This window comes from Musa acuminata, chromosome BXJ1-8 (assembly GCF_036884655.1).
Source record: "Musa acuminata AAA Group cultivar baxijiao chromosome BXJ1-8, Cavendish_Baxijiao_AAA, whole genome shotgun sequence".
In the NCBI taxonomy this organism is placed as follows: Eukaryota; Viridiplantae; Streptophyta; class Magnoliopsida; order Zingiberales; family Musaceae; genus Musa; species Musa acuminata.
The window spans coordinates 51,028,314-51,054,777 of NC_088334.1; the positions used below are offsets into that span (position 1 = coordinate 51,028,314).

Consider the following 26,464-nt stretch of genomic DNA (forward strand, 5'->3'; position numbering starts at 1 on the left):
CAATTTAAATATAGTATACAACCCTTCAAATAGTTTAATGTTACATGTATATCCATTTATTAGCTCAAGTTAAATATTGTTAATTTTGCTATTAGTATGTTCTAAAATATGGTGAATTCTCGAAAAAAAAATCTCACTTTTTAGATTTTTCAAGGGAAGTGTCTTAATTTTCAGAATTTTCTATCAGCACTCCCCTTTTTTATCTAAAATAATTTGTATATGTTATAACCATTTAAAGATATATATATCTTGATATCAATATTCTAGAAATATAATATATGACACATTAATGTTATCATTTTTTAAAGTTGAAATATAAGCTTTTAAAAAAATTATGTAGGACTATTTGAAATATATATAAGCATTGATACTTATTTTAAGTATATTTTACAATAAAAATGTACGGTGTTTCGACTTAGTAAATCTGAATATACTAGTAGACTTGAGTACGAGGTTAAATCATATCAATAAACATTCAAATGATGATTGAAAAAGATTTTGGTTTGATTCTCAAGTTCCATCATATCTAAGGTGAGTTTGAGTTCTAAACAAATAATAAGTTATTATGCATAGATAGAGTAATAGATAATTAAATAAAAATATAAATCAAATATATGTGTTATACTAAAAATATTAGATACATAAGATTGATGGATAGATTTATATTCAAGCATGTCATCTTTGAAAGCATATTTTGAGTAAGATGAATTTTATGAAGTATGTAAATATAAGTTTAATTTACTATAAAATAATTATCATATATAGCATGTGAAGTAAAATATATTTTTAACAGTATATTTTAAATAAGATGAATGTCATTAATTAGCTATAAATATGACATTAATGTATGCTTCTTATTAAAAGAAACATTCATGAATTACAATGAAAATATATGGCATATATATATATATATATATATTACGTGGAAGTAAATGAACATGTTTACTTATAATTCATTCAATAGTGTATGTACATGTTATAACATTCGATATGGAAATGCATGAATATATTTATATATAATGTGAGATGTGCATGTTGCATGAATATATTTATATACAATGTGAGATGTGAGAGTTCATTTGCATGTTATAACATATTATGATATATGGTGTGAAAGTATATTGATATATTATAACGTGAGATTTGAAAGTACATGTATATGTGAGAATGTCGATATATGTTATGACATGAAAGTATATATATATATATATTATAATGTGTTGTCATCGACTTAGTTGGTTATAACTAGTTTATGTGATACCTTTACATATCGGTCTATAAAGGGTCGGTCTTCCTGAAATCTTTTAAAGATCTACAAAAAGAATATAAGCTAGATAAAGTGTTTAAATCACAATTCCATAAGTAAACATTTCAATGAATATTTGATAAGTAGTGTAAATTATAAACATAGACTTTATAAACTCTGAACAATTGCACGACAAAGAGCTTGAGGTGGTTCACTATAACCAAGAGTTTTCATAAGTGTTCACATAACACTATTACGGAACAAAATAATGAATTAGCTCTAGACACTACAATAAAGGTTCCTCTGTCAGTTAGAAAATATTCAAAATGACTACTTAGTTGGCTTAATTTTATACATTTTTTGTCTTGACATGATAATTACATAAAACCTATGTTTATAGGAATCAAATGGCCATAAGAGTTGATCAAAATAATCATAGAGCCAACCAAAATCAAGCTATTAAGCAAAATGTAAGATTTCTATATATTATGTAAAGCATGAATAAAATTGAAAGATTAAAATATCCATGACATTCTTCCTCATTTATTTTTTCGACGTCTTTATTGAAGCTATTGTGAATATTACATCTCCCCACATTTGTTGATTTTTTAATCTTCTGCTCTAGTTATAATGTACCTCTTGACTCTTGACTATTTTCTATCATTTGAGTAGTTTAATTTTAATTCGTCAATATTGTTTCAACTTGCGAATGACTCTGATATGATTTATATAATTTCTTATTATTTGTTATGCAAAAGATAATAGTTTATAATTTTTTTTATGTTGATGCACAAAAAGGAAAGGAAAAACTCATGCATAAACTTTCTTTTTATGGATTCTTATGGTAAAAGAAGATTTGACCGTTCAGTATAATGTTGGGATGACTTCTCGAATCTAAGCCCACTATGTTGCTCTGACTCAAGAAACCACTAAAAGTCGTATTAAAAGTATCGAGATGAAGCTCTTGATATCCGATATTCTAATGCGAAGCTAAAGTGAAGCTTGCAAAATCTTAATGATTTTTGTACTTTTTTATGTACATATAGTAAAAGATCAAGTATTTAGACTTGATCTCTCTGATGCCTAAATCACTGATAAGTAGTGAGTGTACATAAATAAGAAAGAAAAGAACTTGATATTTATAGTTGAATGTTCTTAATTATTTATCATCAATAATTATTTTGAATCAAGGATGATTTATATAATATTTTTCATTTTTATCATATTAGTGTCAAGTTGAAAAATGATGATTTTATGAAAATGTTGATAAGTTGAGAAATTATGATTATAACTTTCGCACTCTTACTACACTGAAGAAATTTTGTCATGCAATCATGCCAAAGAAAATAGTTTCTTCAGTTACTCCACCATGGAAATTTTGATATATATATATATTTATTTATTTGGATGCATGGATTTTTTTATAGGTCGAGATAAACGTTTTTCAACTATTGAGCGTATATTGATCATATTTTTAAATTTAATTTTTTACTATCTTTTTAAATATCAATTGATATTTAAATTGGTCTATATATTTGAGATAAACCCACCCATTTCCAAAGCAAAACCTTATTTGCCAATTTACATAAACTTTGTTAAAGTAAATCTTGGATGGCCAAATCTAATAAAAGAAATATATATATTGAGACATTCGATTGGTTAGTGTATTATCACACAAATAATATGTCTTAGAGCTTCATAATATGCCATTTAATATAATAAATATTTTTCTTAATTTTTTTATAATGATATTGAGATTTTTTTTACATATATAAGTCATTGATTTGTTTGATTATAATTTGTCAAAATTTCTAATAGCTAAATTAGTTGGCAATACTACCACATATCTTAGCTCATACTAATATTTTAAGTCTTGTTGAGTAATTATGATATTTGAATATTTATTATATATTTGTATTATTAGTTTTGCTAATGAAATTATTTGGTTAATTATTAATTAAAATTTAGGAAGTTATTGATGGTTTCTAAAGTCAATGTTACTTATGTAATTTCCCTCTCACCCAGCTTTGGGCTGATTAAAGTCGATCCGGTCCGAGACATGGACCGGTTTGTGATGTAATTTAGTGAAGTCGGTTCGGTTCGCGATATGGACCGGCTCGTATGTAGGTCACCTTTCTCCCAACCTTGACCTGATTAAAGTCGGGCCGGTTCGCAGTATGGACCGGTTCTCGATGTCTATTACTACTCATCCAACGCTTGCCTACGAAGTCGAAACCCTTCTCGATCTTCTAAATCCCCGTATGTTTTGATTCAGTTCGTCCACGCTCTCCGTCGTCTCGAGATGGCGACCAAAGTCCTAATGGTTATCATTTCACCTTGAGAATATCCCGTTCCACATCGATCTCCGATCTCCGATCTCCATGCCTAACCTCACCCTGCTTTGTCGCAGGTAGCGGAGAAGCCCAGCATCTCTCTCTCCATCGCCACTGCTCTTTCTGGTGGCCGGGTGAGTCATTGCTTTCGTTTGGATTCTAAATTTGTGATCTAATCTCGTTTAGGTCTGAATATTTGCCTGTGAATTTGATTCTGGTAGTTTACGTATAATCATTCAATGATTTGCTCTGATTCTGCTGCGGATTCGCTACGGGTTGATGTTGCTATGGATTCACTAGAAATTTGTGTTTCATGCTGCAGATGTCTACAAGAAGGGGTAGTACTGATGTTCATGAGTTTGACGGACAGTTTCGTGGCTATCATGTACGCTACAAAGTGACATCTGTTATTGGACACGTCTTTAGGTTACCGTCCCTTTTCCTCAAATTTTATCAATACTTCTGCGACATCATCCTTATCGTCTTATTATTATTATTATTTTGTATTCTTTTCATGCTGGCATTTCTAGTGTCAATAAGTTCACATGGCATTGCAACTTGATGCGTATTTGGTGACTATATGTATTATTTGTCTTTTGCTCTTTATCTGTATATTGTCTGACACTCTTAACATTTATGTTCTCTTGTTACATGTTATGATACTTGGTGAATTTTCCATGTGATTGATGTTGGTTAGTCAGTTGGAGTGAATCATTTACTTGTCTACTAGTATTCCTTTTCTATTTGGGTTGACTTATGAAGCATCTAGCTTGACCTTCACAATTAACTCCTGAGGTACCTATGGTTGTAATTGCAGAAGGTTTTTGTCCTTTATCCTTTGAGCAAGAATCTGTATTTCTTATCGTTAATGTATGCCTTTGAACTTACCCCTTGAGTTGTCCTATTGTGAGCTTATGCATATTGATGATGGCATGGTTCATCTTTGTTGGGTTTGGTTAAGGACATAAATATTTTATAAATATTTTTCCTGTAAAACACTAAAGCAAAATTTTCTCTTTTCCTATAACTTCAAAATTGTAGAAGTGAAGGTTTAAGGGAGGGGTGGGAAGAAGAGTGGGGGGTGGAGGGTGGGGAATAGGAGTTGGGTAAAAACACTGAGAATCGGATGAAGATAGTAGAATGTGAGAAAATGGATGTTATTGGTAGTGACCAATAATTGTTTAAGATAAGGAGATTAGATAATCAAAGGGTTGGTGGAAAATTATATCCAGAAAGTGTGGATTTTTCTTGGTGTTGGAGGTGATAAGTAAAAATTATGCGTAGGAAGCATGACTATTAGTGAAGGTCATGAGAGGTGTGGCGAAGTAGTAGAGATAATTAAGAGGAAGATTTAGTTAAGGAGATAAAAATTGATGTCAAAAGGAGGTAGTGGAAAGAGTAAAAGGAGGAGACTTAAGGGAAGGTGGAAAAGACAAAGGGGATTTCTGATGATAAATAATGGTAGTCAAAAGGATGGAAGAATAAATGAGAATATGTTGATGTAGTTTTTTCTTATAATTGTATATTTGAAAGGGGTATACTGGTCATTTCAAAATAAGATAATTGGATTAATATGGTGGAAAAGCAATTGTTGCTAGATGGTATAAAATGGGTAGTCTAGTGTGGCATCTGAAAAGGGCTATTGTAGGCAACATTACTTTGGCAAGCATAGAGACTATATCTGTGACTCAAACCTTGACATTAAGTTTATAGAGGAGCAGTCTTACTATGGTGCCAAGACTCACCTTTTGGTAATGTCTGCTTTAGTAAAGGTATATGCCATTTTGTTTATTTAAAGATTATATTCACATAAATATCGTAGTATAAAGAAAATAAGAAATTACTAACTGCTAGGTGCCTTTTGAAGTTTAACTAAAAATCATCAAAGATTATATTAATTTATGTGCTCTGTGCATGATTTGCAGCTTAGACTTTCCATCTTCATATCAGAACTGGGAGGTGACTGATCCAATGGATCTTTTTCATGCTCCAGTTTTGAAGTCAGAATCCAACCCAAAGGTATTGTTTCTTTGTACCCCACTAAAGTTTAATTATATGAATTTTTTTGATATTCTTTTTCTTCATCATATGTTTATTCTTTTAGTTCTGAATATATGCATTCAATTCTAATGGTAGATGTTACTTTTCATCGTCTTCCTTTATGCTTGCAATCAGTAATAGAAAATTGAACTTTTAGTTTCTAGGATGTAGACACCTAAGCTTTTTTGATGAATAAAATTTCACTTAAAAAAAGACAGCTTTGAACAGTTATTTCTATTTAGAATTCAAGCACTTTTTTCTTGCTTATTTGGTTATTTCTGCAAATTGATTGTTGAAAAATTAAGTCAAAGGCTTTTAGAAAAGTCTTACAATCACTAATGTCCACTGAAGAAGGAAGAGCATGTTATTTTTGTGTTTAACATATGGAAAAGAAACAAACACATTATGCCAATTCAGTCTTTTTAGCTTTTCCGGTGTCTTAAGGCTTAATAACTGCTGAATATGCAGTTTGATATTGGATAGAGAAATCATTCTGCTGTTGACATCATATTGCCATTGTCAATACTTTCCACAGTATTGTATGCATCTGGGTCTAGTTGCACAATCATGCTTATGACGTCCCAGATTTTGCTTGTCTAATCCTATAAGTATGTTTCCTTTGGTAGTTCATGTTTGTCATTGATGTATTAACATAAGCATACATCATGTGTATTCAAAATTGGTGATTGGACTCCTTTTTTAGGCACATATTCGTAGGCATCTGTACCATGAAGCTCAAGGTTGTACCTACTTGGTACTATGGTTGGATTGTGACCGTGAAGGTGAAAATATATGCTATGAAGGTAAACTTTTCATTCTATGTTTGAAAAAGACTGGTCCTCTTTTAGTTTTATGAAAATTTTGTATTGTATATATGTGGCTTTTAGTGCTCTGGCAGCTGAAAGAGTATGCTAATTTATTCAAAGAGCGAACTTTTGCGGGAACAATACCGACGACTGCTGGCATTGCAGGATTTCTGCTCGCTAGCACTATTAGTAAACTTCAAAAGGATTCTTTCGACAAGGTTTCATATACCAGTTATTCTGATGCAGATTGACTGGAATTTATAGGCCCAACAAAGGACCAGTACCGGACCATTTGGTCTTATACCTGTCAGTAATATTGCTTATTGCTTCCTTTGGATGGTGCTGGGATGTACGGGTCAGTATAGCATTCGGTACATTGGTACCATATTGGTCTCATAGATCACCAAGACCATCATTGGTCCTAAACTTAAAACCTTGATTTTCAAAATCATAATTTAAAATAGTTTAAACTTTAAAAAACAGATTATGCTTAATTTGGTTTTGTTGCCTTTGATGCGGTGATTAAGCATTTTGTATTAAAATCACATGAAAGTTCTTTTGTTTTTTAAGGTAAATATTAATGAAATGTATCATATTGACAGGCACATGCACGTGTGTGTTTGAGAAAATAATTTTATATACTTGGCAATCCATCTTTACATTTTAACAACCTTGATTTATGATGAGATTATTTTTTCTTTTTGCTGTATTTGAGGATCAGATTGTGATTCAATTTGCAGTATGCTTAATTGATTATCCTTAGGATCACAATAAAATGTCTCTTTAAGGTTCATCGTATCGTAGCATTCTGCTTGGTATAAGCGGTATATACTGATCCGATAAGAGATCAACATGAGCGGTATATGCCGGTCTGTCAATATGTCCCACCATACCATGTGTCGGTACGTTGGTATATATCATACCGACAGTTGGTCGGTACATCGGTACAAACTGATAAGGTGAACAAACTCTCTTGTCTTGTAGTGAAGTTGTCATGGAATCAATAGTTTCTTGTTGCCATAGTTAACTAACCTTTCCAACCTTAGCACATTTTCAAAATTATACAAATGGATTCATATAAGAGTATTTTGCAAACCATAATCTCAAATAGGGTTTGCCAAATCAGGTACCGAAGTCAACTCAAAGATTCATCGGGTTGGTACGTACTGGTGTATTGACCTATAGTACATCGGTAAGTACCGGTGTTATGAAGTGGCAGAGGAGGAGGAGGAAGAGGAGAAAGACTTACCTGAGATGTGGTGGTGTGCAGTGAGGTTGTGATCAGACTCCTGTCCGGTAGGTGTCTACATGAGAAGTAGCAAGATCTTCAATTTCGAATAATATCGCTCGTACCGGTCTGCCAATAGACCGGTACACGGATTGCCCGCTACCAGGCAATATTATATATATATATATATATATATATATATATCGGCGATGTCGCCCCACTTGGGGAGAAGAGAAGTGACGTCGCCAATTTTTTTTACTTTATATATATATATATATGTGTGTGTATATATATATATGTGTGTATATGTATGTATGTATGTATGTACTGCTCGGTATACCGAGCAATATACTGCTCGGTATATAGTACCGTACTTTATCGAGCGAATCTCGAAACTTTGGTACGGTATGATATTTCAATAGACAACAGGACATATATTTCAATATATCGCAAGTAATACAATATATTTCAATATACGGTATACCGAGCAATATACTGCTCGGTATATAGTACCGTACTTTATCGAGCGAATCTCGAAACTTTGGTACGGTATGATATTTCAATAGACAACAGGACATATATTTCAATATATCGCAAGTAATACAATATATTTCAATATACGGTATTATCAGACTTCTTAGATGTGCCAAGTCTTCAATATACAACATGAATAAATTCTGCAACTATTATAATAAGATGTAAGAAATAATCATACATTATGGATATTGGATAATAACATTAGGAGTGAAACAGAACAAAGTGACTTGTAGACAACAGAAAACAACATGATGAGTAGATTAACATCTAATACTAATACATATGTTGGTTCGTAATCGGTACTAGTCCATTTATTTATTGTCACCTGGTCACACCGTTATTGAATTTGGCTACACAAATAGGACCCCCCTGATTTATTTTTCTGAATTTTTTTTCGGATGCAAGGAATCATTTGACATCCATCTTACATAGATCGTGGTACACTGACCAACACAACAGAAACACTTCCCTTTTACAAATGTAGGAACCATCTATAACTGTGCTGTACATGAAAGTAAATTTCTGTAGGTTCTCACCTTCTTTATTGGACATGCTATGTCTGCATGAATATATAACAGCAGTTAGTTTACAAGCCCTTTACAGTAAATTTATATTGCCTGTAGTTTGTATTGGACTAAGACTCTTAAGGTTGGAATCTGAGTCAGTTTAAAGTTTAAACTCTGTTGGTTAAGATCTTCAAAACTTTGCTCATTCCTATAGTCAATGTTTCATCTCCTAGTTAAAGTCCTAGAGGACAGCAATTTCTGGAGAAAGCTGGTTGGTCACTGGACCAGAGTTCTAGTAAGGTGTCAACATGCAGATTGTCATGTAAAGGAGATAAAAACTGAATAAATGTTTAACACCTATGGCTCAATATAATCCTAGCCCTAAACTGTTCCTGATCTGCACCGGTATGTTCTGTAAAGAGACATATCTCAGTCCAAGTCATTTTTCAGACACTCAAATCTCATTTGTTAGGTACTGTCCGAAGGCCACTTATAATAAGAAGTGCTTTATGGTATTATCTTATTATGTCATGATTATGAGCATTTTTTTGGAATAAGACAGTCACATGTTGATCGTTGATCATTATGTATCTGACTTAAATTTTAGTCACATGTTAATGCGCTCAAAGTCAAGTCATATTTTATGGTGCCTCTTGCGGATGCCCTCAATTCTATTCAGTAAGTGAAGTAAGGAAGGAAAGCAGGTTTTGCAAGAACAAGCAAAATTCATGGTCCAAGCATTAAGATGTAGGGCCTTTCAGACATCTCATTTCATTTAGACAGGTCCTTGGGTAGGTTGATCATTGATGGTGATTACAGGCGCCTGGAGGAGAGGCTTTCAAGAGTAGTGGTCCAAGTTAGTCAGCTATTACTCAGGGAATATGAATACATATAAGTGCTCTAGACTCACTTCCATCTTTAAAGTTCCAACTTTTAAAATGGTCCTCTTTGGTCTCTATGGTGTGCATTCTCATTTCTCATTTGCCTGTCCATTATAGAACTACTTTTATTGGTAGATGTATTTTATGTTGAATAAGAATTTATTTTTGACGTTCTATTTGCAAATTGGAACTGCGATTGGTATTCTTGGCACTTGAACAATGAGCCTACAAATATTGTCTTTGCCCAATTGCTGAACCTTTCAAGAACAATTTTTCTTTCTGTTTTCTTCATGAACTTATGTCTATTATTGAATACATTTGTTCTGAAGTGCCTTTTTTATTGGATATATGGTGCTTTTTTGTGATAGTTTGTGCTATTAGCATCTCAAAAATGGCTTGACTCCTTTTATTGGATGGTCAGTAAAGATAAAACGTAACTTGAATTTACATTTCAGTTATTGAGTGTACCGGAATACATGAAACTGGTCCTGGAAGGATAATCTACCGTGCTCGATTTTCATCTGTTACTGAGAAGGATATATTTAATGCTATGGAAAACCTTGTTGGACCAAATAAAGATGAAGCATTAGCTGTAGACGCACGCCAAGAAATAGATTTGAAGGTAGGAGTGGCATTTACTCGATTCCAGACTCGCTATTTTCAAGGAAAATATGGAAACCTTGATTCAAGAGTCATTTCGTGAGTTCTTGTCTCCTCTCACTTTTTGACATGTATCTTCATTTTATAATTCATGTAATAATTATCTGAAATATTAAGCTTGCTGTTAAGTATATGATTATATGTCCATTTCTTTCAAAGTCAGTTCACTATGTTTCATATATTCTTTCTAGATCTGTTTGGGCCACTTTGGGCTTGTCCGGTTTGGTAAGTGGCTTTACGGGCAATGATGTTGGCATTGATATGTATCCCTAGGAGACAACGGCACAAATGAAAAGTAGGAGGTTGCGGCAATATGGATGAGTAAGAAGAGGGAGCAAAGGAGGAAGAGAGAGGGAGAGGTATTTACAGAAAGAAAGAAAGGGAGAAGAATAAAGAGAAAAAAAAAGCTATTGACAGCTATCAGTATTTAGTAAAAAAGGATATTGATACCAGACGATTGGCTTGTTGCTTGGTATGGCTCAGTATTAGTCTGCTTATCGCCAGTACAGGGAATTTACCAGAAGATGAGTTCGATTTGGTCTGAACCAAACTTATTTGCCTGGTCCACATACAGGTTTGTTATTAGACTGGTAAATACTGGTATGTACAGATTGGTACCATGGAGATTTGTATCTATGGTTGTAAGCAGGGGTTTAAGTTCTGGTTTATGTTGGCCCATGTTGAACCCATTAAAGTTCCAGAAGAAGCTACATTGTCTCTTTGATAAATTGATATTCTGTTGAACCAGCCCTCATGAATCTCATTTCATTTCTTTTGGCTCTTGGCTGTGAGCTAGAGAGTAAGCAGGAGAGGATATACTGTTCTTTGCCACTGTTTGGTACTGGATCATATAGGTTAGTGCTGGTTAATATTCAGCTTTTTTTCCCGGTGTTACCAAACAGTAAAGGTTGGTATACCGGTATGGTTTGATTGGTTACCAGAACCACTATGAGATGCTACGTGATCAAGTTAGATCCTTGCATAAAATAACATTAGAAGTTAGAAGTCAGAACTACCAGTTCTGTTACCCTAGTTCATATCATGATCACCTTGCTCTCTTTCCTTGGATACTTAAAGCATTATCCACCATGAACATCTTGACTTTTTAGCAGCACAAATTTGTAAAGAATTGTCTGCAAATTGAAGTATTAACCAGTCTGAAGAATTGGAGACACTTCCACACCTCTCATAAGGCCAGCTTCCATCAATAATTAGGAATCCTGGTTAGTGAATCAACTGTTAAAACAAAGTGAATAGGCAACAAGAGATCTTCTTGAGACTTGAGAGAACCTCTGTTTCGAACAGACCACCTTCCTATTATACCATGAAGAAGAATTTTAAATCCGGTAGAAGTTATGCAAACTGTCATCCAGATAATTCATTTTGCTCCAAAGCCCCTAGCTTCAGGAAGAGAGAGGATGAAGTTTCATTTTGAGATTGCACAGTAAAGTCATTCCAGAGTCAGCTGCTAGTTTTTAGGCTTTATGTGATTTAAGAACTTTTGATTTTTCCATGTGATTGTTAAAGTGAGAGTTAACTCAAAATATTTTCTTTCCTCCTGATTATTGCCTCGCAGTTCTTCTATAGGGACTTATAGTCCTACAATTTGAGGAAAGATTAAAGGATTTCCTAATTTACCTTCCAAATTAATTTTTTGATAATTTGGTTTATTGTTTGTCCAAGTAAAGCACAAATGGTAATGGACATACTTTACGGAGAGCCCCTTGCTCCTGCCTTGAGAAATTGACTTCTCCTCTCTTCCCCTCTCTCTCTCTCTCTCTCTCTCTCTCTCCATTTTTCATGGATTTGTTTCATATCTTTACCACTCTGGTTTGTGCATCATCTTCCTCCATGATCATACTAGAAAGAGGTTCTTATATGAGCTGCTCCTTTGTAAGCTTCTAAGGGCAAAAAACTTGCTATTGTATTATTTTTTATTGCAATATATATTTCTTGCAGAAGTCGTAGCAGCATAATTTTGAATTTCTGATTGGTTCCCTCTCTCTCTCTCTCTCTCTCTTGGTGTAACAAAGTGCAGTATAATATTATTTTTTTATGGTTGGAAAACATAATCTTTTTGCACATCGACATCTTGACAATCTTGTTATCTGTTCTTTCTCTTTGTTTCAGCTATGGTCCTTGTCAAACCCCTACTCTTGGTTTTTGTGTGCAACGGTACATGCAAATTACCACATTTAAACCAGAAAAGTTTTGGTACTTAAGTCCTTACGTAATTAAAGATGGTTATGAGCTGCAGATGGATTGGGATCGCAACAAAGTATTCGATTTTAATGTGAGATTCTCTGATTTTGGTGCATCTTTGTAGGATGGTTTGCCTCCTAACTTGAATATTTTGCTTCATCCTTTCTATTGCAGGTTGCTGTTATGTTCCAGAAGTTGGTAGCTAATGATGGTACCCTGAAAGTAACAGATATATCAACAAAAGAAGAGTCCAAATCTCGCCCTTGTGGCCTTAATACAGTTAATATGTTGAAGGTAATGATTATCAACCTTATTTCGTTTTAACCAAGATAATTAAATTTCCCAATAATTTACGTTTCAGTTCTTTAGGATTGGAGCTCCATTATTGCTCTATTCTTAATTTAGCCTTTTGTGGATGGTGTGTGAAACATTTTACAGTCTTGGTTAGTTCTTGAATCCTTGCACATTCAAGTTCTCTTTGCCCAAGTTTTGTCTATACTTGATTGGCCAACTTTAATGTGCCTCACAGAAATTTGATTTTTTTCTCTAGCTAATTTAACAAGCTTAGCAAGCACAAATTTAGTTGGTTGAACTATCCTATTAGTGCTTATATGTATTTTGTTTTCGTGACTCTTGCCTCTATTGTCAATGGCAAAGGCTCTTGAAGCTTTAATGTATGATGATTTCAGCTTTTATCAAACTTACAAACAAATTCATGTAAATGTATCTATTTATACATGAGCAGGTGATGCTACTTGCAATTACTGCCACCTACCTGAATCTTTTTCTTCTATTGAGCTTTGTCGAGGGAAATATCACCTAGCCTTATGGTGTCATTGGTAGAGATCTATGTTTATGAAAGATCCAATAAAGTTTGTTTTGGTGGTCAGCTATTTAATGCAAACCTTTGGGCTTTGGATCAGCTGTGAAAAAAGATTTGACAATATTCATGGACTATATGATGTGTTAGCACATGTAGTTGATTTCATTTAATTCTAGGTAATCATATATTAATCTTTTAGATGGTTACAAATTAGAAGGTTAAGTGACAATCTGATTCATTCTGAACTTAACAAATCCTGACTACTCAAAGTAGTGGGCTAGACCACACAAGATTGACCAACTTATAATTCCTTTAATACTGAAGTAACAAGGAATATTATATTTGATTTTAAGTTGAACAAATTGCTAATTACATAACTTCGGTTCTAATCCTGTCAGGTGAATAACCAGCTCATTAGCTAGCCTCTATCCTAAACCTTATGTTATTGGATTCACTGACATTCAACCTTTAAAAAGGTTGAGGTATCTAAGTCTCAACTATCAGAGCACAATAAACAACAAATGGGCACATGTTTTGTATTGTCTGTACATAAATCAAATAAATTATAACGATAATCATGTAATAGAATTAGTTTGTATTATTTTTGTTGCAGACAACCACTTGGGGTAGGCAGTAGATAAATTTCAAGACACCCTGGTTGTTCTTGCTAGGATATGCTATCTATAAATATATATGGCCATATATATTTGTACTGGATTCAAATATGTATATTTATACATGAAACGACATAAATTATATTGCCCAAATTAAGACGATAGTGTTGTATATCATATTTCTATTATCTCTTTCTTGGTCAAGTTGATTTTATAATAGTCTTCATTCTTCAAAATGTTTTTGGTGTTGTTGGTGAACAAATGCACCGTTGCTGGTGAGTCAGCACGGCCAGGTCCACGGGTCGATGTCGGTTGTCTACGATCGGTCGAACGGGTTGTTGAGGTTGATCACACCCGCAGGTCGGGATGCCGCGTCCGTCCGAGGAGGGCGCCTCTCGGTTTGGATGCCGGTATCGTCTTCGGGAGGGCGTCTCTTGGTCGGGGTGGTCGCGCTTCCGGGGATGACCGCGCTCCTGCACAGAAGGCCCTCGTCGGGAGGTTGGAGCACGGGCACGAATCCGATCGTACCCCTAGTAGTTGGACTCAGCCCCGCATCAACCAACCACTCCTCGGTCATCCCCCTGATGGCTCGAGAAGAGGACATGATCCCCCTCAGTTGCTCCATGCGCTCGGCCTCTTCGTGCGAAAGAAAAGGAGGAACGCTGTTGATCGCTCGGGAGGTCCACCCAACACAAAACTCCCACCCCCGACTACAACTCACAAAGAAGTATCGGGCCTTCCACCCCTTGTTGTTGGAAGGAGCCCCACTAATTCTAAACCCACTTCGTGCAGTTAGATAATACCCGCCTCGCCCGTTGCATAGGCAGAAACATGCCAAAAAGAGGGTTCGGGTCGGTTCGATCCCTGCCCCCCGACATTCCCCTAAGAAAACCACCAGATAGCGCCAGGAGTTCGGCGCCATCTGGGATGGGGAAATCCCCCACCAGCGGAGGCATTCGCGGACAACTGGCTGTAGCCAAAAACGCAGTCTTGCCTCCAAGGCATCCATGGTCAGCCCGAATCCATTGGGAAACGGATCATAAGGGCGCTGACCCGGACGCAGAGCATGGAGCTCGTAATCCTCCGGGATGCTGTAACAATCCCGGATCGGACCTAACAGGCTCTCGGGCACTACCAAATCTACGTCGTGCCACAACCTAATCACCTGCAGGGCCGTAAAACCCTTCGAATCCGCCGGGGACGAGCCAGCCGATGGGGAACTAATTACTTCCACCCTACAACTACCGGAGCCTGAACTGCTAATCTCGGAAACCGATCGACTAGAAGAGGGGGGAGAAGAAGACGAAGACATCCCAACCTCGAAACAGTGAGCAGCGAGCCAAGTCGTAAGCAGAGAAAACCGTAGCGGAGCAGTGCCACCCCCCTCCACAGCCAGGGGTTTATAAAGAAGCTCGCCGCCCCCAAGCTGACGTTTGGGCTCCCCGAGGAGAAAAATAAGAGAGAACCAAGCACTAACTTAATCGTCGAGGGGCCAAAGTCGGGAACCACCCGACGAGGGCCTTCTGTGCAAGAGCGTGGTCATCCCCGGAAGCACGACCACCCGACCGAGAGACGCCCTCCCGAAGACGATACCGGCATCCAAACCGAGAGGCGCCCTCCTCGGACGGACGCGACATCTCGACCCACGGGTGTGATCAACCTCGACGACCCATTCGACCGATCGTAGACTCCCGACATCGACCCGTGGACCTGGCCGTGCTGACTCATCAGCCACGGTGCATTTGTTCACCAACAGGTGTCAATGCTACTATTAATTGTTATAATAGTCTAAGAGTATTTAAACGATAATTTTCACATAAAAACTTTGGAACTTCCTTAAATCACAACAAATATATAGCTTAAACAAAGATTCATGAAATGACTCAGTGCTGAGTTTGTTGCTAGGGCTTCAACAAAGATGGTAGCCCAGACTTTAGTATGTGTCCGTTGTTCTAGGTCTCCCAGGCTGCCAGGCTATTTGTCAACTATGGTATTAAGTAATAGTTCTATGAGATAGATAATCAACCATGGAGTCTGTAGGCATACATCAAATGACATCAAGAATGATTTGATGATGCAAAACTGAACATGCATGTATAGAGGACTAGCAAATCAGATTAATATCGTTGAAGGATCTAAGATACTATTAAACTCACTAGTGAGGATAGCAACATGACACCAGAGTTAACTTTTGTCTCAAGATAAGAAGATTTCTTGTGAAAACCATGACTCAAAATAGTTATTCACTGTCCTTATTTCTGTATCCATGAAAGAAATAATAAAACATGCATATATAGTATCTACTGTTGCTACATGGAAGTCACTATTGACCATGTTTATCTAACATACACTAGATTTAAATCGATGCCACTTGTTGTTATGATACGATCTGTGTGCAACAGCCTAGTCAAATCTGTACCTTCTCTTTTTGGACTTTCAATCCACCACTGTCATATACTTTTGTGCATATCTCTTCCATATATTTATCATATATGCATTCAGGATTCATTGGATTCAATCAGTGTGCTACCTCCACATTCTTAATTTGAATTTTCAAATCATTTTAATTAGTTCATACAGAACTTACAAATTGAATACAGTAATTTCGCTAGTGTTGCAAGTTGTTTTTATAGTTTAGGAGGTTTCTTTGTAGTTGAGCAACTAATTTTTATTGAGTTTCAACTAATCTAGTCTGTGATAAATTCTTATTGACAAGATGGTTATTGACAATACTTGGAATATATCTTATCCTTTTGCTTTATAGGTTGCATCAAGTGCACTAGGGTTTGGGCCTCAGATGGCCATGCAACTAGCAGAGCGATTATATACTCAAGGGTTTATCAGGTCTTATCTGCAAAGTGCAAACTTTCTGTTATATATATATATAAAATAATACTCATTGTTTTTCGCCTGAGCTTGAAGTGTTCTTTACAAATACGGTATCTTTTAGGTTTAGCTAATCCATATGGTTTTCTATACTGTGAAACTGGAGTTGGCAAAACTTTGTGTAATGAATTTTTTGGAATTGTTTTTTTTTTCACCCATTATGGTCCTTCAGGTAATCATGCTTGCCCCCTCAGAGGCTCAGACCATAAATCAGATTGATCCATTAGGCTGAAAGGGCAGAAACAAACAGAGAAAATGGCAGAGAGGAGACAGGAAGGAAGATAACAATATACAAATTGTTCGTGTGTGTTTGTGGGACAAAGTATAGTATCAACCAGTTTTTTATATTTTGGAACACTTTGCAAATAATAGGTACTAAAAACAAGAAATTAGATTGCTATTAAAAAAACTGAAAGCTACACTTGAGGGCACAGATCAGTAGATCATGTGCAGAATTATTAAAGGAACTGATGACTACAGAAAATCAAGAGACTTATTATTATTATTTTTTGTGCATCTGTGACTGATAAGTCCTAATGGAAGGACACAAGAAGCTAAAACTGTCTTAAGCCTTAAGGAGACAAAAAGAGGAACCTAGCTTACTGCTGCAGATACATGTTTTGGTTTAAGGCAACTTATTTACTGTTTTTGATGCTTATTGAATTTTGAATTTGGTGAAAAAGCCAAAAGATAGAGAAAAGCATGTTCTTAGATTTTTGCATTTCAATCTCGTAAATCGTAATCTCTATTCATATCTGCTGTTAATTCTTTGTTTGGATAAATTTATTTTACTTGTGTATTCAGCTTCAGTTTCATGTAAAGAAAAGCAGAATTTCATGTTACTAATTTTTTTGATTGGTTTCCATAGGTCAAGTACTAAAGACACATCTTTCTTATGCTTATTGTTGATACTATGGCTGGATTACGGATTTCATTAACATGTCATATGTAGGAGGCTAGGAACAATGAATTTATGAAACTTCCAATCAGTTCTCATATTTTCTTGTTAAAAGACATCCAATCATGTGATAATTTCAGAAATCAATCTTACAACTTGATTCGGAATTCTGATTTTTTGCTTGTATCTCTTGTTTTCTTGATGTATTTGCTATCCTTTGATCTTTCTGTGTCATTGACATTTGATTGTTTGTGGTATTAGTGAATGTGCTTCAGCTCGATGTCTTGTTTATGATAAATCGATGTGATATGGTGCTTGATAGCACTTTTTTATTCCTTTGGAAGGAGCATTATATCTGTGGCCTACATGATGGACCTTATATTATAGATCATTATTGTATATTCCCTTGTCTTACAATATTGGTGACTAAAACCTTATGCAGTTCTGTACTTCAATGAACATGAAATCATTATAAGAAGTTAAGAACAATCATGAAATCTTTAATTCCTTAGATTGGAAAGAAACAAAAGCTTAAGTAACCAAATAATTAAGCATGATTTCATTGACATGGATAATCAGATTAACGGTTTCCCTGGTGATGACTGAAAATAATGTGTCTACATAAAAATATTAAATAATTTGATTGAAACAGTTTGATGAGATCTATATGTTCATCTGCTATATAGAGGTCATGGATCCTGTTTCCGCTTCCATCTTTTCTTTTTTTTCTACAGTGGCACATTGGACTCCACCTAGGGATAGCAACTCATCATTGAAAATGAAAGGGCAATGGGTGTACAAGAAATCCAGTGGGACCCAATGACACGTTACCCAGCTAGCTGGATGGGTGTGTATACCCATGGATATTAATACCATGACTTTCAAGTGCTGCTGACATAGGCATGCTGAGGCATCAGTTTTTTTTTTTAGCTGGGTGGTGGGTGTCTCATTGAGTCATTTCTCATGCTAGTTGTGAAAACAATGCTTAACATCAATGAAAACTGGGTGCACCTTAGTGGGGAAAGAAATCAGTTGTAAAATCTGACACATATAAAGCCTATGTCATAAAATTTGTATCTAGAAGAAACACAATACATAAAACCACAATTTTCTTGGGATTCAGTTTATCGAGTCTTTGGTTTACAATTAAGTTTATTATTTTAAAATTTTCTGTTGGTGCTGAATACTGGGTATTGATGGTTACACTTCTGGACAAATTATCTCATACTACTGAATTAATAAAAACATCAAAGATGCAAATTGCATGAGGTAAATGAATAAAATCCAGATTTTGTTTCCATTCAAATTTGTTTATGCAGAAAGTCTGTTTTGCAGGATGTTTGGACTTGTCTTACTTGGTTTGTGAAGCAATTACTAAACTGCTTTGTGATATGGACTGTTTATTATTTGTGTCGTGACCTGACTTAAGAAAGCAAATCTGTGGTTAATGTTCTTGTGGATATTGATATTAGCATCTTTTCTTTTGTCTTTATTCTTACACAGTTAACACTTCATTTTTCAGTTATCCACGCACAGAGAGCACTGCATACCCTTCATCATTTGACTTCAGAAGTGCACTTAGTGCACATTTAAGGAATCCTATATGGGGCAATGATGTTCAGATTCTACTAGCTGATGGCTTTTGTAAGCCACGAATGGGATCTGATGCAGGTGATCATCCTCCCATTACACCAATGCGATCTGCAACAGAGGATATGCTAGGAAGTGATGCATGGAGGCTTTACCAGTATATCTGCCAGCATTTTATTGGTTCTGTTAGTCCTGATTGCAAATACACAAGGTTATTAGCTTCTCTCTTATGCAGGATGGTCATGTTCTTGTTGGATGTGTCTAACATATATACTTTCTTCACTATTTATTTACTTCCAATTTGTAGTATTAGATCATGTTCTTATTATGCATGTAGTCATCCATATTGCATTCACTGTTCGCAATCTTATGCTCTCTTGAGACATATCATGAACGAACACTTTGATATATAAAAAGAATACTAATATCTTTCATGTTTATACATCTGATGTGAGTTAAAATCATGGTTTGCTTTATCGGTTCATATCAGTTTACCGATCAACCATCGGTACAATACGTACTAAACCATACCGATGTACCAACACATGGTACAGTAGGGCATACTGACAAACCAGTATGTACCGTCAATACTGATCCTCTGTTGGATTGGTACATACCGCCCATATCGGGCGATATGTTGTGGTACGGCAAACCTTGGTTAAAACTGATCCTTGATAGACATCTTCAGTTTCCTTTTCATGGTACTCTAAAGGCACACGAGAAAAAAAGAAATTATAGTAGCTTTCAATAGCTTCTTGAATGTTCACAATTTTGTGATTATTATCGTCTTTCTTAAACAAGTTGGCTATAGTATTTTTCCATCTTTGACCATTTGTCTGCAAAGTTCACAGATTGATAAAGTTTTCATTTAAATATAAACTGCATGCGGTCACAATCTGACTATGTACTTCCTTATGATTCTAGAAGTTTCACGTGACTCGGGTTTCAATCAGAGATGTGAAATGTTCTAGATGTTTCAAGTAATGGAACAGGATGGTTGATTGTTCCAGTATGATATGACATTTTACTCATTTGAAAAACATTTAAATTAATGAATGAGGGTCTAAGTCATTGTAAAATAAGGAGAATAGAAAAAAAAAGTAAAGAAAAAGGTTACAATTCCATTACGACTGCCTGCACTGCTTCAAAATGAACTATGTCCTGCTGATTGTTGCTTGCAAGTGATTTAGCCTTTCCTTTTATTTCTCCTTATTTGTGCATAATTTGGATGATGAGGAGAAATGGATGCTTTGGTTTTAAGCTTTAATGAACCTACTGGTCTTGTGACAAAGTCTTTTCATGTGATGCAAATGAAAACCTCAAGGATTTCGCTGTAGTTATTCATCTCTGTTCAAGGGTGAGAGTGCAGAAACATGCATAAAAAAATTATCAACTTATATATGTAGGTTATTTTAACATGTAAGAATTTATTGAGGGTAAATTATCAAAAAGATATAGTTGCTATAGATAAAAGTTCTCCCATCTTATTCTAGGGTACTTTTAACAGTTTCAGACTAGGAATGGTATAATGAGGCTAATTTTCAAGGATGGCAAAATTTTCTAGATGGAATGTAGTGTTGCTGTCGAGATGACTTGCTCCACACCATGCCTGTCCGCATAGCCAGCATGCCAAATTGAAAGAAACGAAAGAAAAAAAGATTTTATCAATGACATTTGCCCAACAACAAAAGATTCTGATTATTTCACAAACCATTTTTTGGCCTTATATGGCCTATTAGATGGCAAGGTGAAGCATTGCTAGCGGCAGTCTATCAGACACAGTGTGTAACTTGTAAAACCCTAAAGCCTTTTGAGCCTGATTGTTCAGAATTTAATTTGTTTCTTGGATAATACTGCTTCATTATAATGTGGAAAAGGCTGGGTCAACTCCATTGTATAGGCTGGTCCACCAACAGCCTAGATCCAATATTTGGGTCTCAGAAGTGGATCAGTTATATCAGCTTTTAGAAAAACTGATTTTCTTTCCCTGCTTCTAGGTAAATGTATAATCAATATGCCGTCAATTAATAACAGTAGCTCCATGAAGTCATTATTTCTATTCTACTTATGCTATCCTCTTATTCATGCTCCAATGCATATGATTGATTTGTTGTTTTGCTTTCTTGCACTATATGGTTTGTAACTGTCTGATAAATCAAGCTGATGCTTGTTTTCCCTTGTAATTATTCCAGGACTAAAATAGAATTTACATCCGGTGGGGAGTTGTTCTATTGTGTTGGGCAGCATGTTATTTCTAAAGGTTTTACATCTATCATGCCGTGGATGGGAGTTAGTGAGAAGAATCTACCACAGTTCAAAAATGGCGATAAGATTAATATTTTAAAAGTTGACCTTCATGAGGTATAAATTTTAATTTATAGTTCAGATCATTGACTTTCTCTTTATAGCTTTTTTTATTAAGCGATATGGATGGATGTATAAAGATAGATTCATGGAAAAATTTCTCTATTGAATGTTTCTTAATCTGAATTACCTTTAGTTGTAAATTGTAAAAGAAGGGAGTTAGGTTCTTGCCTTATTATGCAGAAAGAGATTATTAGTCAATGACTTGATTAAATTTATTCTTTTAGGGAACCACATCACCTCCAGATTACCTTAGTGAGAGTGAACTTATATCTCTGATGGAAAAGAATGGGATAGGAACTGATGCTTCAATTCCTGTACATATTAATAATATTTGTGAGCGCAACTATGTTCAGGTTTGGTTATGCCTACTTTCTTCTCTTTTGTAATTCATGTTCTTATGATTGACAAGTATTTCAGATTAGTAGAGTAGTGTTGTACCATGCACTTGTTATACTTCATTTTTCACTACCTTAACTTTCAAAATCGGTTTTCAATGTCTTGAAGGTCAATTCTGGAAGGAGGTTGGTCCCAACAGCTCTTGGAACCACCTTGATAAGAGGCTATCAACGCATTGATCCAGATCTTTGTTTACCAGACATCCGCAGCTTTATTGAGCAGCAAATAACATTAATTGCTAAAGGGAAAGCTGACCATGTTCGTGTGGTGGAGCATGTTCTTCAACAGTTTATGGAGAAGTATTCTTACTTCGTAAAGAAGGTATCATGTTTGCTTATTGATATCTGATCATAGACGACTTATGCTCTTGTGATTGACTTAATTACTTGAAGATAAAACATCTTTAGTATATCCATAAGTAGTCAACTCTATAAATAATGCGGTTGAATATAATTATATAAACTTGGTAATCACAGATTGACAAATCGGGCGGACAAGTATGTATCACCTGGTACATACCTGTCCTCTGGCAGTTGAGAATGCAGATTGCCTGATTTTGGGTGGTCCACTTGCAAACCGAGCTTACTGAGCAGGAAGACCTGTGAAACTGGCGTACCGCCTGGTAATGGGCCTGGATGCCTTTTTTTTATTATTTTTTTCTAATAAAAACTCTCTCTCTCTCTCTCTCTCTCTCTCTCTCTCTCTCTCTCTCTTTCTCTTTCTCTTTCGTAGGCGTTCACCGTCCCTGCTGCTTGTCGCCCACGTCCTTCCTCTGCCATGATCGCCTCTTCTTATCCACTGTCTCTTCTCTTCTTCTCCACCATCACCACTGCGTCCTCTTCCTGCTGTCCACTGCCTCATCCTCTTCTCTACCACATCATCCTTCTCCTCTTGCTCTCATCCTCTTCTTCTCTCTTCTTCCTTGTACCGCAGCATGTTTCAGCGTACCATTTGTTGGTACTGCTGGAATACACTGGACACATATTGTCCAGCCATGGATCAAAATAAATACTTCATCAATCATATTGGAATTGAACAGATCTTTTATCTGGGGCTAGCTCTAAGCAAAAGGTACAAACTTGCATATTAAATTGTAAATTTCTTTTTTCACTTTTAAACAGTCCACAGTCTAGTTATTTGAAGTTGGGATAGCATATAGTGGTTGTTTGGATGAAGGATTTAAATCTCAATCTGGTACTGGTTTTGGTAACTGGTTGGACCAGTATTGTACTGGTATACAAACTAGGTCCAAATACTGGTCCGTATGTGCCGGTCTGTACCAACCATTATTACCTTGGTTTTGGTTATATTTTGCTTTATTTAAGTGCTAAGAGCTCTTTTATGTGGGGTTGTTGGTCATGTTTCAGTAAAATTTATGTTGTCAATCCAAAATTTGTTCCATTAGGTGTAATCACTGAAGAGATATTTAGTCTATTAATATTGTAGTTCTTAAATTTGACTTATCTTGACCTGATTTGGTTGGTCAGAAGTGCAATCAGTCAGTCACAATCTGATTCTTGCTGATTTGCTGGCCATATAACTCAAGTGCTGCTAGGTTTGTTCGAAATGGATGGTATTAATTAGGAACTGATCATAATTGGTTGGAATTTGTCAATCCAAGCCAAGTTCCACCTCTGATCACTGAACAGTGGGTTTGGAATAGAGAGAAGAGGAAGTTTTGCTCCACAGGAAATCCAACTAGATCAGGTTGATCCTCTTGGCCTTGATGAATAATAGGAGATAAAGAAAAAGAACAGGTAAATGATGAAAGGAAAAAAACAAAAGAGAACTTGTTGGATGCCATCATTGCGCTCATAAGATCATTCCACTCATAAGAAAGGAAGATGGGCATTGGAGAGAGAAGTTAACAATGTTAACAAAATTATCAAAATTAATGTGGATTTTTTAATTATTTTTGTCACGAAATGCATCTTAAACGAATCGATTTTGATTCATCTGTGTTTGCTTATAAGGTTCATTTATCCCTAGTGATAGCTTTGAGATGTAGATCTATAAAATGTTACTTGGCTTTATCTTAGGTTCATTTTTCCACAGTGACATTTACAATGTCTTTTCATGGTTTGTCGGCCATATTACAGTTATGGCTGATTTGTCAGCCATATTGCTGGACTGCTGGCAGGTATGTAAAGAAATTCGAAGGTATTGGTTAAAAAATGATTGGAATTGGTTGAAATCAGTCAACCCAACCTGATTTAATGGACTCTGGTCACTGAACAGTGGGTTTGACAGACAAAAAAAGGAACAGAAAGAAGAGGAAAGAGAGTGGAAAATGAGGAGGAAGTCTTGCACCACAGGCAATCCAACCAGATCAGGCTTGATCCTCTTGGCAACATTGAGGAAGAGGAGGAAGGAAAAGAAGAGATGGATGAGGAAAGGAACTCACCAGATGCTGTGAAATGAAAGGAAGATGAGGATTAAGGAAAGAAGGTTAACAAATTGGACAAAAACCTATTCAACTTCTCAAGGAAAGTGTTTTACATGAATTGTTTCTGTTAAACCTGCATAAAAAATTCCAGTAATAAATATTTTTTTAAGAATCACCAACTGATGAAATGGTTGAATCCATGGCCCTTTTTTGGGCCAATAGACTAAAATGCCACCAATTTAGCTGTTGGGGAATTGATATCATGCTACTTAATTACAGCTTGCAAGGGCAATATCCAATGGAAACCAGCATCCTCTCCTGTTCATGCTTTTAGGGTCAGCCTTCTCACTTGAGAATTCCCGAATGCTGGCATTCCACTTTTGCTTATTAATTGGCAACCAAGAAAATTCCACTGTTCCCATGGGAAGTGCATGGCACCAAAGAGCCTTAGCCCAACATACCTTAGGTTCATTCATCCCTGGTTATAGCTTCGAGATGCATACTATGGAATTTTATTTTGCTTTATCTTAGGTCCATTTTTCGGCAATGGCATTTACAATATCCTTCATGATCGTCTTCTTGTAGGCAGTTTTAGCATGACAATAATGAAATCCTTGTACATCTGTTGGTTCTTGGACATCCAATTCAATGAGATAATGAAAAGTACATAGCTGGCTGCCAATTCTAGTATCTCTACATACTGCCTGCTGGATGGTTTGAGTGCTACGTTATCCTTTATTACAGTCAGTTTTCACACTTTTCTTTTGTTAATTGTAATAAACATTTGCTTTTCCATTCTTCAGATTGAGGATATGGATGCTCTGTTTGAGGCACAGTTCTCACCTTTGGCAGACTCTGGGCGTCTACTAAGCAAATGTGGGAAATGCACTCGGTACATGAAATATATTTCTAGTCAACCGACAAGATTATACTGTATAACTTGTGAAGAGGTCTATCACCTTCCTCAGAATGGCACCATTAAAGTAAGTAATTCCAAGTGACTGAATTTTTTAGTTCTTATAGGGGCATACACTACAGAAGTTAATAGTGTTAATAGTTTGTGCAGAGACATACACTAACAAATGCTCCCATTTCCAGTTATACAAGGAACTTGCATGCCCTTTAGATGGTTTTGAGTTGCTGATCTTCTCCATGGCTGGTCCTGATGGAAAAACGTTTCCACTGTGTCCCTATTGTTACAATAGCCCTCCATTTGAAGGGATTGACAAACTGTTTGGTACGCTTAAGCTTGGGAATTCTGGAAAAATAGGAAAGGGTGCTGGCATGCCATGTTTCCTCTGTCCTCATCCTACATGCCCACATTCATTGATAACTCAAGGAGTGTGTGCTTGCCCTGAATGTAGCGGAACACTTGTTCTTGACCCTGTTAGTGCACCTAAATGGAGGCTATGCTGCAACATGTGCAATTGCCTTGTCTCCCTTCCACAGGGTGCTCATCGAATCTCAACTACAGGCAAGAGGTGTCCTGAATGTGACTCGACTATCATAGAAGTAGATTTCAATAAGAAGACAACTGTCCTAAGCGATGGAGCTACATTGCATGAGGGCTGTATCTTGTGTGACGAGTTACTCCATTCGCTCGTGGAGGTGAAGCATGGCAGCTCATTTTTCAGGCGTGGAAGAGGAAGAGGCAGAAACCGTGGAAGAGGACGCCACAGGGGTAGGGGAAGGGGTGGCTCAAAGCATGAAGATCCAAAGATGAGTTTTCGAGATTTCTAATCAAAATTTGTAGCATATATACAGTTTGGCCTCTAGCTTAGGTAGTTTGATTTTTCTCTTTTCATTCATGCATGCCTTTTTATTTATGGAACTGGAGACTGCAGCATGGACATCACTGTTGTATGGCTGGAGAAAATAGTGATGCCTTCTGAAACCAAAAAGAGCCGTGGTAGTTGTAATTCTAATTAAATTGGTAATGAGATACACATTGTTATAATGGCAAGAAATAGCCCATATCGTGTTTCTTTCATCACGGCCGATTTTGAGGCATGACCCCTTACTACGTTTGTCATATAAGCTTGTCAGTAACATCAATGTCAGGACA

At 36.0% G+C, this 26,464-nt stretch overlaps 1 protein-coding gene across 2 annotated transcripts; it reads left to right on the forward strand.

Annotated features, from left to right (window-relative positions):
* The first annotated feature begins 3,467 nt into the window (after nucleotides 1-3,467).
* LOC135588679 (DNA topoisomerase 3-beta-like) lies at nucleotides 3,468-26,389 on the forward strand. 2 transcript variants are annotated; one of them, XM_065080915.1, is made up of 15 exons: nucleotides 3,468-3,569; nucleotides 3,657-3,713; nucleotides 3,902-4,005; nucleotides 5,505-5,598; nucleotides 6,323-6,422; nucleotides 10,033-10,276; nucleotides 12,368-12,530; nucleotides 12,614-12,733; nucleotides 16,641-16,720; nucleotides 19,183-19,461; nucleotides 21,443-21,611; nucleotides 21,842-21,970; nucleotides 22,122-22,334; nucleotides 25,203-25,382; nucleotides 25,498-26,389. In XM_065080915.1, the coding sequence occupies exons 1-15, from the start codon at nucleotides 3,549-3,551 to the stop codon at nucleotides 26,137-26,139; spliced, it is 2,595 nt and encodes an 864-aa protein (XP_064936987.1). In that variant the 5' UTR covers nucleotides 3,468-3,548; the 3' UTR covers nucleotides 26,140-26,389. The 2 variants fall into 2 exon arrangements, with proteins under 2 accessions (XP_064936987.1, XP_064936988.1); XM_065080916.1 differs by lacking the exon at nucleotides 12,368-12,530 and having other exon boundaries at nucleotides 10,033-10,199.
* The last annotated feature ends 75 nt before the right edge of the window (nucleotides 26,390-26,464 follow it).

Coding starts and splice junctions, on each gene's coding strand:
- LOC135588679 (XM_065080915.1), top strand. CDS start 3,549: ATGGCGACCAAAGTCCTAATG. Junction 3,570..3,656: donor TGGCGACCAAAGTCCTAATG/GTTATCATTTCA, acceptor GCTTTGTCGCAG/GTAGCGGAGAAGCCCAGCAT. Junction 3,714..3,901: donor CTGCTCTTTCTGGTGGCCGG/GTGAGTCATTGC, acceptor TTCATGCTGCAG/ATGTCTACAAGAAGGGGTAG.